The following is a 12,500-nucleotide window of genomic DNA, read 5'->3' as shown; positions in this document are numbered from 1 at the left end:
TAATATATTTATAATTCAGAGATAACATATTAGAGATAATATATTTGTAAGTTAGAGATAACATATCTATTTTCTAACATATTTACTTTATTAATAACAATAACGGTGATAATAGTCGTCCTGACTAAATGGTAAAGTACAAACGTGGTATATATAAAATCAAATTAATATCTCTTTGCAAATAATTGCGCTAAATATATTTTGGAAGGATAGAAGAGCAATATTTTTTTTCCTCTTTATAATAATAATAATAATAATAATAATAATAATAATAATAATAATAAAAACGCTTTGCAACAAATAATTTAACAAAACCTAACGAATTTTCATTCAACTTGCGTTTTGAATTTAACGGAAAATCGTGATAAGAGTCACGTGATCACAAAAGATTAAAATTTCAAATTCAAAAACCGTCCGTCTTTTTTTTCAATCCCGTTCTTACGTTCAGCGCTTCTAAAACTATACTACGATATTAGTAATACAACTTAATCAAAGAAACTAAATAATGATAGTAATTGATAACCATAATAATGGTTAGCTATGCAAAATGTTCCCTCAACTTAACGTAACGTATTTTAGTGTCTGTTAATAAAATGAATGCCAGGTATTTCTCTCCCTTCGAATATGTAAATCTTTGGCAATCGCTTCATCGTTTAACATTAACGATCGATATAGTTCAAAAGGTATGACGCAAAAGTCAGACGGATTGGGAAAAAGTATATATATTTTCTCCTTTCCTTGAAAATCAAATCAAATAAAAAACATTACAGTTTCCCCTACAAAGTTTTTTTTTTCCTTCTTTTTTTTCCTCCTCCTTCTGTCTCTCCTTCCTTTCCATTTTCTTCTCTTTCATTTTTCTTTCTTCTGTCCCTCCTTCCTTTCCATTTTCTTCTCTTTTATTTTCCTTTCCCTTCTGTCCCTCCTTCCTTCCCATCTTCTTCTCTTCTATCTTTTTACTCTACTTTTTTTTCAATGTCTGTGTTTGGGCGGATCCGGTAGTCACGTGGCTGAGCGGCGTCATGTGGGCGGCCTCTACGCTGCCGGCCACCAGGAAGGGGCGAGAGAGGCAGTGGGCGGCCTTATGAAAATTTTCCTTATCACCCTCTCTCTCTCTCTCTCTCTCTCTCTCTCTCTGTTTCTGTCTGTCTGTCTCTCTCTCTCTGTTTCTGTCTGTCTCTCTCTCTCTCCCTCCCTCTCTCTCTCTGCCTATTTCTTTCTTTCTCTGTCTCTTTCCCTCCCTCCTTCCATATCTCTCCTCTTTCCCCTCCTCTCTCTCTCTCTCTCTTTCCCTCCCTCCCTACCCCATTTTCTCTCCTCTTTCCACCCTCTCTCTCTCTCTCTCTCTCTCTCTCTCTCTCTCTCTCTCTCTCTCTCTCTCTCTCTCTCTCTCTCTCTCTCTCTCTCTCTCTCTCTCTCTCTGGGAATTTCCGTTTTCTTTGAGGGTGTGGGTGGGGGGGCCCATTTAATATTATTGTTGCTCTTATTCATGTCCTCATTTTCATAATAAAGGTAAACGTGATAACGATAGTAATAAAGATACTGTTAATGGTAATAGTAATAGTCATTACCAGTACGTTTAAATACTTAATAATGATTTGAACAGGTTTCTCCCTTGTGAAATTTAATCGATTTTTTTTATAAAGCACGCGTCTGGATATCTATTATCTTTTACATTAAAAAGGAAATAGTAGAATGAATGACAGAAAGAAAGAAAAAAAGAAATATATATTCATGTCAACATCTCTTCTTTTTCTGCTATTTTGCTAGTGCAATAGTAGTAGGCCCGGCGGTAAAAAATACACAAAAGATATTTATTAAAAAAGAAGAAGAAGAAAAAAAAAAATCTGTGACAGGGAGGGAAAAGGATGATGACGATAACATTAATGATGATGATGACGACGATGTGATGATGACGATGACATTCATGATGATGACGATGACATTCATGATGATGATGACGATGTGATGACGACGAAGACGACGATAATGTCAATAAATAAAATAATAAATGAAAAAAATATATAAGGAATCTGAGACAAGCATAATCACCCACGTCATCTCCCTCCACACGTCATCCAGTCTTTGAGAAGCCCGAAAGACCCGTGGGAAAATTTCACGACCCGTGGGAAAATTCGATGACCCGTGGGAGTGCCAGATCTGCACTTGAGGTCACGTGACGCCCACGAGTGCTAGCGAATCCCATGTTTACATCATGGGTGAATGAATGGGTTGTGATAAAGCATGGGAGATAGGATGGGGGGGTGAGGGAGTGGGGGAGGGGTCTCTTTATGACCTATTGTGAGTACTTGTCAAAATTCCCTCACAACTTTCATAATCATACGTCTGGCACCAAGGTTGTCGTTGAGGGGGGGGGGGGGTGACGTCGGTAATAAGTGTCCGAAGCGGATGATTATTGCGGGAGGGAAGTGAATAAGAGAGGAAAGTTGGGATTGCGTAGTGTGAAGAGAAAATGGGGAATGTAATGAGGGGAATCGAACACAGGTGATACTTCGGGAGAATAAGTGTGACGTCACGAACAGGGAAAGATTTCACAGAAACAATCCTTCATTATGTACGCACATAGAAGTACACACAGTTATGCCTATATACGAACACACACACACACACACACACACACACACACACACACACACACACACACACACACACACACACGCACGAACGCACACACACACACTTGAATCAATCACACACACACACACACACACACACCAACTCATTACATCGAAAATTTTAATGAAATCCGACATTGCCTTTCAATTTGCTTAAAAGGAGTGATTGCAATGCAGGTGTAAAGTGTATCTAAACATTCGTAACGTAACGTAGACTATTAAGAAACCTCAATGCAGACACAGAGGAATAATAATGATGATAATGCTACTACTACCGCTACTACTATTACTACTACTATTACCACTACTACTGCAACCACATTACTACTACTTCTACCACTGCTGCTACTACTGCTACTGCTATTACTACTACTACCACAATTACTACTTCTGCAGGTACTACTCTTACCACTACTATTATTAATTATAATGATGATAATGGAAATGCTTATAATTTGCCATCATTATCACCATCATGATAATACAGTAACAACTAAAACAATAATTATAATAAAAATAACACAGTGTCATCAATAACAATAAAACTAATAATTATAATAAAAATAACACAGTGTCATCAATAACAATAAAACTAATAATTATAATAAAAATAACACAGTGTCATCAATAACAATAAAACTAACACCTTTAAAAACAAGAAATGAAAACACTGAAAGGAAACCACATTCCAGCATATGTAGAAAACACACACACACACACACGAAAGCACGCTCACACACACACACACACGCACACACATACTAAAGCACACACACACACACACACACACACACACACGCACACACACACACACGCACACACACACACACACGAAAGCACGCTCACACACACACACACACGCACACACATACTAAAGTACACACACACACACACACACACACACACACACACACACACACACACACACACACACACACACACACACAATTTCTTTTATCATCATCATCATCATTTTTTTCTATTTCCTCTATCCTCCTTATTCATCTTCACCTTGGTATGGGCCCGAAGGCGGTAACGACGTTATATAACAAAACACACACAGGACGCAGGCGGCGCGGGAGCAGAAGGGCCTTGACAGAGGAGCCGAGAGTCAAGGCTGAGAGGTCCTTACGGGTCGGAGAGAAAGAGGGATGAAGGAACGGGTGATAAAAGAGGAATGGAGGAATGGATGATAGGTGAGGGTTGGAGGGTAGAGGCAGATAGAGAGAGAGGAAGCGAGAGAGAGAGAGAGAGAGAGAGAGAGAGAGAGAGAGAGAGAGAGAGAGGAAGCGAGCGAGAGAGAGAGAGAGAGAGAGAAAGAGAGAGAGAGAGAGAGAATAAATAATATAAAGAACAAGACAAGAGGTGATCGCTCCTCAGCCACGCACTGAATACCCGGAACTCGAATATCTATTTTTTTTATTATTATAAACGATTCTGAACAAACTCTGTAGGCAAGAGAAGGCAAGAGCTTCGATGCAATAACTCTGCAATCACGTGACATTGACACTGCAACGAGCAATCTAAAGTTTTAGAAAACACGGAAACCTACTCAGCAAATCATCCAAGTTAAGTGTGTATTAAAAAAAAAAAAGTGTTTGAGACCTTCAAAAACTTTTTTTCCCTCTCTCTGTCTCTCCCTCTTCCCCCCCTCTCCCTCCCTCCCTCTCTCTCTCTCTCTCTCTCCATCTCTCTCTCTCTCCATCTCTCTCTCTCCCCCTCTCTCTCTCTTACTTCTTGTTTCTTTTAGTTTGTCATTACAATCCCAGAAGACAATGCCTCCTCCCCCCCTCCCCTCTTTCCAGATTCGATAAAAGGGACATTTTTTAACGTCTGATGCGTATCCGGTTTATTTTCAATTTTTGCCTATCATCCGTTTATCAAATTCTGTTTAATCCGCTTATCATCAAGTCCTGTTTACCATCCGTTTATCATCAAGTTCTCCTTATTACCCGTTTATCAAGTTTTCTTTATTACCCGTTTATCACCAAGTTTTCTTTATTACCCGTTTATCACCAAGTTCTCCTTATTACCCGTTTATCACCAAGTTCTCCTTATTACCCGTTTATCACCAAGTTCTCCTTATTACCCATTTATCACCAAGTTCTCCTTATTACCCGTTTATCACCAAGTTCTCCTTATTGCATTCTCTTGAACGGCGGACGCTGGTACAGCCCGAGGGCATGAGAAGATTCCAAGGTCTTATCATCATTTTGAAAACCTCTTGAGAAAATGAGCGCTTCCCTTTAAACATTTCTATGGGGCCAATTTGATATAAAATGATCGTGGGAATAACTCCTTTTTTTTTTTTTTTTTTACTTTATTCAAGAACATATAGAAAATTGTAATAGGTAGGTACGCTTTTTTTTTAAGAACATACAGAAAATTGTTAAGAGTAATTGGTAGGTACGATTTTTTTTTCTTTTCAAGAACATATACCAAAAAACGGTATTATGTAGCAAAGCTTTATTTTTATTTTTATTATCATTATTATTATTATTATTATTACTATTATTATTATTACTATCACTGTTGTTTTTTTTTTTTTCAAGAACACACAGAAAATTGTTCGAGTAATGGGTTTCCTGATGTTTGTGAGCGTGATCGAAGTAAACGTTTGTAGATTCTTGGCTGCAAGAGGATATATGATTTTGTTAAAAGAGAAATGATGAATATCTTTCTTGAAAAACATGGATATTTGATTTTGGGAAAAAAATATATTTCTTGAAAAACATGGATATTTGATTTTAGAAAGAGAGAAATTAATATATTTCTTTAAAAACATGGATATTTGACTTTCGAAATAGAAGCAAAAAAAAAAAAAAAAAAAAAAAAAAAAAAAAAAAAACAGTTAACATCAGCATTTTCTTCGGACAATTCGCGTTTAATCCAGATTTTTTTTTTTTTTTTTTTTTTTTTTTTTTTTTTTTTTTTTTTTGTGAAGATTCATCGCCGTAGTAATGTGCGGGAAGCAACTCAAAGCAATTCAAAGCAACTCAGAGCAATTCAAAGCAATTCAACATAAAGGGATTTTTTTCTGTTTTTACATCTTTAGTCCCAAACTCGTGATGAAGATGCAGGTAAAGTTTCTCTCTCATTCTCTTTTCTTTCTCTCTCTCTCTCTCTCTCGCTCTTTCTCTCTCTCTCTCTCTCTCTCTCTCGCTCTTTCTCTCTCTCTCTCTCTCTCTCGCTCTTTCTCTCTCCTCTCTCTCTCTCTCTCGCTCTTTCTTCTCTCTTTCTCTCTCTCTCTCTCGCTCTTTCTCTCTCTCTCGCTCTCTCTCTCTCTCTCTCGCTCTTTCTCTCTCTTCTCTCTCGCTCTTTCTCTCTCTCTCTCTCTCTCTCTCGCTCTTTTTTCTCTCTCTCTCTCTCGCTCTTTCTCTCTCTCTCTCTCTCGCTCTTTCTCTCTCTCTCTCTCTCGCTCTTTCTCTCTCTCTCTCTCGCTCTTCTCTCTCTCTCTCTCTCGCTCTTTCTCTCTCTCTCTCTCTCGCTCTTTCTCTCTCTCTCTCTCGCTATCCCACCGTCGTTACCCCCCACCCCCACCCCAGCCCACCCACCCACCTCCCCCTCCCCCCACAACAGAAACGACCCTGTTGCAATTTCCAGCATGACACCTTTGCCGTGGGATCTCAACAACGGACGCTATTATTCTATTCTTCTTTATCATTTTTCCTTCTTCTTTTCCTTATTTTGGAGAGGGGGGGGGGAGAGGGTACAAGGGGAGACTATTATAACTAACTAGTGAGAAAGTGACAAGTATTTAATGAAGAGTGACTGGATTTTTTTTTTTTTTTTTTTTTGATGACCTTAAATTGAAGTGCTGAGCTTAAGTACGTAATAAGTAATGAAGTAAGGTCATGCGAAAGAGGGGAGAGGAGGGGAGAGGAGAGAAGAGAGGAAAAGAGGGGGAGAGAATATAAGGGTATTTTCGTGATCTATGTGAAGCGATGAGTAAGGAGGTTATGCGAAAGAGGGGGTAATAGGGGGAGAGAGGAGAAAGAGAGGAAAAAAGAAAAGGGGAAGAGAGGAGAAAGAGGGGAAAAGAGAAAAGGGGAAGAGAGGAGAAAAGGGGAAGAGAGGAAAGATAAGGGAAGGGAGGAGAAAGGGGGGAGGGGAAGACGAGAAACAGGGGACACGAGCGAGGGGGGAAATAGAGGAAGAGAGAAGAAAGGGGGGAAGAGAGGGGAAAAGGGGAAAAAAGAGGTAAGAGCAGAGAATGAGGGGAAACTAGGAGAAAGGGAGAGAAAGAGGAGAACAGAGGAGAGAGAATCAAGGGGTTATTTACGCAATCAACTTGAAGAGCTGAGCTTACGCACCTGAGTATAGAAGTAAGGTCATAAGAGCGAGAAGTAGGAGAAGACAGAGGGGGAAAGAGGGAGAGAAAATAAGCGTTTATTTACGTGAACCTTGGCAGACGTGACATCATCTCCCACCGAGGAATAAACAGCAAGAATCTGTCTCTTTAGAAAGGGGCATTTTGAACTAGAGAATGCCCTTGTGAGAAAACAATGACTGCACACACAAAGGCGTAAGAATATTTATGAATACACATTGTCAAAGCTCCCAGACATACGTACAGGCACATTTGTTTCAGGTGTATAGTTATAAAAAAACTTAAATGGGGCATAAGTCTAATTAATAAAACGTAATTCACAATCATAGCTTTATATGCATAAGAAAAAAAAACAACAAAAAACATACAGATCACTACTCCCAAGCACGCACACATACATACAACTCTCAAAAATACATCAGACACACACACACACTCACACACACACACGCGCGCACACACACACACACACACACACAAAACTTAAATCCCAACTATACAAACAGACAAACATAACACCCAAAACTCAAAAAAGACCACTCACAAACACAAACAAATCCCCCCCCCCCCCACACACACAACCATAACCCACGAAACACACAATCCCATCTACCCTTCAGTTGCGACTACGAAGGCCAACTGCTACCCGCCACAGCATCCGGGCATCGAGAAAAGGGCTTCGGGGCGACCACCGAAGTGTGACAGCTCGCTCGTGCTCGTGACAAAGCCGTCGTCACGAGCGAGGGATCGGAGGCGAGTTTACTGTTAGGCAAATCGCGAGGCTAAACTGCATGACAAACTTTATTTTATGATTCGCCAGAGGGAGTTCTCGTGCGGTGGTTTTATATGTACACACACACACACACACACACACACACACACACACACACATAAGGGGACTGGACCGTGTGTAAAACTTACAGGCTTACATATGCACACATACATACGGATACACATACAAATACACATACAATCACACACCTATTTGTATATCTATCAAACTATCTATCTACAAATGTTAGTATGTGTGAGAAAGAATGAGTGAGTGAGTGAGTGAGTGAATGTGTGTGCATCGTCCGTGGATACGTACGCGCGCGTGTATGCATGTACGTGAGAAAAAATACACACAACATATCATCAGCATAACGGAAAAAAAAACGAATGCACGCTCATGCACCACAAACCGAAGGTCATCTGGACTCACTCGATCAAAACCAAAATTTCCGATTTGTAAAAAACTAAAAAAAAAATAATTGATTTCTCTCTATAGTGGAACCGATAACCACTTGTTTTTTTTCTTATTCTTTTCCTTCTTCTCCTTCCTTTTCTTTTTTCCTCCTTCTTTTCCTTCTTTTATCTTTCTTCTTCTTGTTCTTTTCCTTCTTCGTCATCCCTCGGCGTATACCTACAGTCCAGGAAATTCATTCAAAACAACCACTCTGTGTTACTTACGACGCCATGAAGAGAAAGAGATAGATAGATAGATAGATAGATAGATAGAGAAAGTGAAACAAAGAAAAAAAGAAAGAGGAATAAAAGAAAGAAAAAGAGAAAGAAAGGGGCAGAAATAAACAAACAAACAAAAACCCAATAAAGAAAGAAACGAAAAGAGAGAAAGAAAGAAAGAAAGAAAGAAAAAAAAAACTTAAATCCCCTTCTTTTCCGGGCCCACACTTTCTCCCCTTCCACCCAACCATAACACAGAAAACAAGCCTTATGGCCTCTTACCCGAAGAGAGTGTATCCCGCATCGCAAGAGTAGGTGGCGAGGCTGCCCGGCTCTCTGGCACTCACGTCGACCCTCGTGTTGACTGGCACTGCGGGGTGGGGGCACTCGGCACCTGTAGGAAGGGGGGGGGGGGGTGAGGGATTAGTTTTGATAGTCGGTAAAAATTTGGAGATATAAATAATAATAATAATAATAATAATAATAATAATAATAATAATAAAAATAATAATAATAATAAAAATAATAATCATTATTATTACAATCAATACGTATTATTATTATCATTAATACCCTTATTATCTTTATTATTATTATCATTATCATCATCATCATAGTCATGCATCTTTACACAGATAACACCGATTACTTAATAATAATAATATTGATGGTCGAATACTATATATTTTGATTGCAATAGAAATAATCCTTTGGACAATAAAAACTATACCATAACAGCGGTATAAGCATGCCACTGTCAATAAGATCGTATCGATGAGCCTTATGCGCCTATTATAACAAGTAAATAAGTGAATAAATAAACCACATTAATTACAAAAAAAAAATACAATATTAATAATATCCACAATTGGATAAATAATCCGAGTCTTTTCACGCTCATCCATTCTGTCAAAATCCTTGTACAACTTCACGCTCATACTCTCAGCGCAAAACAAAGCCAAAAGTTGCTAAACAAACGCTTATGAGATTCGCTACCTCCTTCCTCGGCTATCGCTAATCTTAGCAAGAACCGCTAGACTCTTCCGAGGTTATAAATAGATGCAAAAAGGTGTTGTGAGCGACAGTCTCTCTCGATGGAAAGATGATGGAAGGTTGGAGGGGAGGGAGGAATAGGGAGGGAGGGGTGGGAGGAATAGGGAGGGAGGGGAGGGAGGGGTGGGAGGAATAGGGAGGGAAGGGACGGAGGGGAGGTATGAGGGAGGGAAGGAGGGAGCGAGGTAGTGGGAAAAAAGGGAGGGAGGGAAGGGCGGGAGGATGGGGATAGTGGAGATAGACAATGGAGAGGGAAGAAATAGATGAATAGTAGGTGGGGGGGGGGGGGGTTAAAGTCGTGATCTGATGCGTGAAAAGATCCCCACGAACGGGAAGGGGAAAGAATACGGGAAGAAGAGTTTCGAAAAGTGATCCATTGAGTGGAAATACCTTTATTATAGGAGTTGAGAGGAAGGGAGGAGAGGGGAGGGAATCGAAGGGAGAGAAGCGAAGGGAATCGAAGGGAAGGGAAGGGAGAGAAGAGAAGGGAACCGAAGGGAAGGGAAGGGAAGGGAAGGAAAGGGAAGAGAAGAGGAAGAGAAGAGAATAGAAAATAATTGAAGAGAATGAGAAAAAAAGGCTTTAGAAGGGGAAGGGGAAGAGGAGAGGGGTGAACGAGGTGGGTTTAGCGCCACCATTTGTCACGTGACAAATATGTACAGTCACGGAGAGTCAGTCACAGGAGGGTGACAGCCAATGACGTAAAAGGTTATGCATGATATTCATTTCGTAACCTCCCCCCTCCCCCTTACCCTACCCCCCCCACTACCTCCCACGAATCACGCAACGCGCGTCGAAGTGCGGACTAGGGGGGAAGGGGGGGGGAGAGAGGGCAAGGAAGGGGAAGAGGGGAGGGAGGGGATTTGGGGAGATGGGGAGGGGAGGAAGGGGAAGAGGGAAAGGGAGGGGGAGGAGGGAAAGGAAGGGGGAAGAGGGAAAGGGAGGGGGAAAGGGGTTAGGGGCGAGGGAGAGGAGAAGAAAGGAGGTTAGGGAAGGTTATATATTATTCACTGCAAAGAGAATTTAGAAATGGAAAAGGAGGAAAAGAATGGAGACAGATGATGGAGATGAAGAATTAGGAATTGGAGGCATAATGCAAGGGAATAGAGAGAGGAAGAGTGAAAAGGAAGTGAAAGGAAAAGAAAGAGTGAGAGACAGAAACTGGCAAATAAAGTATGTAACAGCAATAGAACACGACAATGTAATTACAATAAAAAAAAAAAAAAACTTAAAATTATATAAATACATTAAGGATAAAAAAAATACACCAGAAAAAAATCAAACGTTATAACCAAACAATTACGTAAAAAAAAACAAATAAAATAAAATGAATAAATAAATAAATAAATAAATAAAATAAATAAATAAACAAACGTAAAAATAAGACGAAAGATAAACTCAACGATTTCAAAATCCGAAGGACGCCCATGAAACAAATGACAATCGCTTCGGACCAGAAAAAAAAAAAAAAAAAAAAAAAAAAAAAAAAAAAAAAAAAAAAAATATATATATATATATATATATATATATATATATATATATATATATATATATATATATATATATATATATATATATATATACCCCCCAAACACCCCCCCCACTCCTACAATAATACGTAAACGTGGAAAAGAAAATAATACGGTGTCGCTCGATGGCTTAGTAATGACAAAAGTGACACAATCATAAATTTGGGGAGGAATTCATTTTATGGTAAGCGAACGCGGAACACGCGGCGGATCGAAGGTTTTCGTGCGGTTGTTACGCGCCGTCCGCCATCTTGGTTGCACGGATGGCTTGATAAATCACATACACACACGCACACACACACATACATAAACACACGCACACACGCACACACACACATACATACACACACGCACACACACACATACATAAACACACGCACACACGCACACACACACATACATACACACACGCACACACGCACACGCAAAATACACAAATAAATAAATAAATAATTGAATAAATAAATAAGTAAATAAATAAATAAAATAAAATATAAATAAACACATAAATAAACACATAAAATAAAATATAAATAAATAGGTAAATAAATAAATAAATAAATAAAATATAAATAAATATAAATAAAAAAATCTATCTATTTTGGTTGTCGGCTTTCTATTAGTGCATCTTATTTCGTTTATTGAATATCTTTCACCGTCTTCGTTATTTTCAGTTTATATTGTCGACAAAACCACGGTGGAAATAACTTGAACAGCAAGCCGGGGATTTTTTGTTTTCGAATATCTGATTTCGTTTAACGATTCTTTTTTTTTTTTTTTTTTCGTTTCCCAGTCAACGTAACAAAATCATGGTCAAAATAACTCGATCCGCAAACCGGGAAATTTAAATTCATCGAACCCGCAATGTTCACAGCATATTTTAACATGGATAGCACGGGAGTGGATATCGCATCCTGTTATTTTGGCGCAAACCATTTTCAAAGGACAAGTGGCATTGATTTTTATATGTGGGGCGGGGGGAGGGGAGGGGATGGATAGAGGGAGGGAGGGATGGAGGGAGGGATGGAGGGAGGGATGGATGGATGGAGGGAGGGAGGGGGAGTGATGGATAGAGGGAGGGGAAGGGAAGAAGGGGAGGGGGAAGGTAAGGAAGGAGAAGGGAGGGAGAGAGGAAGAGAAGAGAGGGGAGACGAAGGTGGAGGAAGGGAAGGAGGGATAGGATAACAATGATCACAAAAGTATTAATGATAATGATTATAAAGATAATCAAAGAGGAGAAGAGAGAGGAGGAGGAGGAGGGGGAGGAGGAGGAGGAGGAGGAGGAGGGGGGGGAGGAGGAGGAGGAGGGGGAGGAGGAGGAGGAGAGAGAGAGTGAGAGAGAGAGAGAGAGAGAGAGAGAGAGAGAGAAAGAGAAAGAGAAAGAGAAAGAGAAAGAGAAAGAGAAAGAGAAAGAGAAAGAGAGAAGAGAGAGTCATTTTCAACTTACAAACCTCATTTCCTTTAAATCAATTTCCAACAGAACAAAACACGACCGCGTCTCAAAATTCC

At 39.7% G+C, this 12,500-nt stretch overlaps 1 protein-coding gene across 1 annotated transcript in view; it reads right to left on the bottom strand.

The window, feature by feature from the left end:
• The window catches only part of LOC119590167 (sushi, von Willebrand factor type A, EGF and pentraxin domain-containing protein 1-like), a gene marked incomplete in the record, with an annotated part of 131,719 nt that overhangs the window by 43,991 nt on the left and 75,228 nt on the right, over positions 1-12,500 (bottom strand). Inside the window, 1 exon segment of the mRNA XM_037938952.1 lies at positions 8,692-8,803. Within this exon segment, the coding sequence (XP_037794880.1) occupies positions 8,692-8,803 (112 nt within the window).

The sequence above is a fragment of the Penaeus monodon genome, chromosome 26 (assembly GCF_015228065.2).
Source record: "Penaeus monodon isolate SGIC_2016 chromosome 26, NSTDA_Pmon_1, whole genome shotgun sequence".
Classification (NCBI taxonomy): domain Eukaryota; kingdom Metazoa; phylum Arthropoda; class Malacostraca; order Decapoda; family Penaeidae; genus Penaeus; species Penaeus monodon.
The sequence above is the reverse complement of the archived record's forward strand: the minus strand, read 5'-3'. Positions and strand labels throughout refer to the sequence as shown.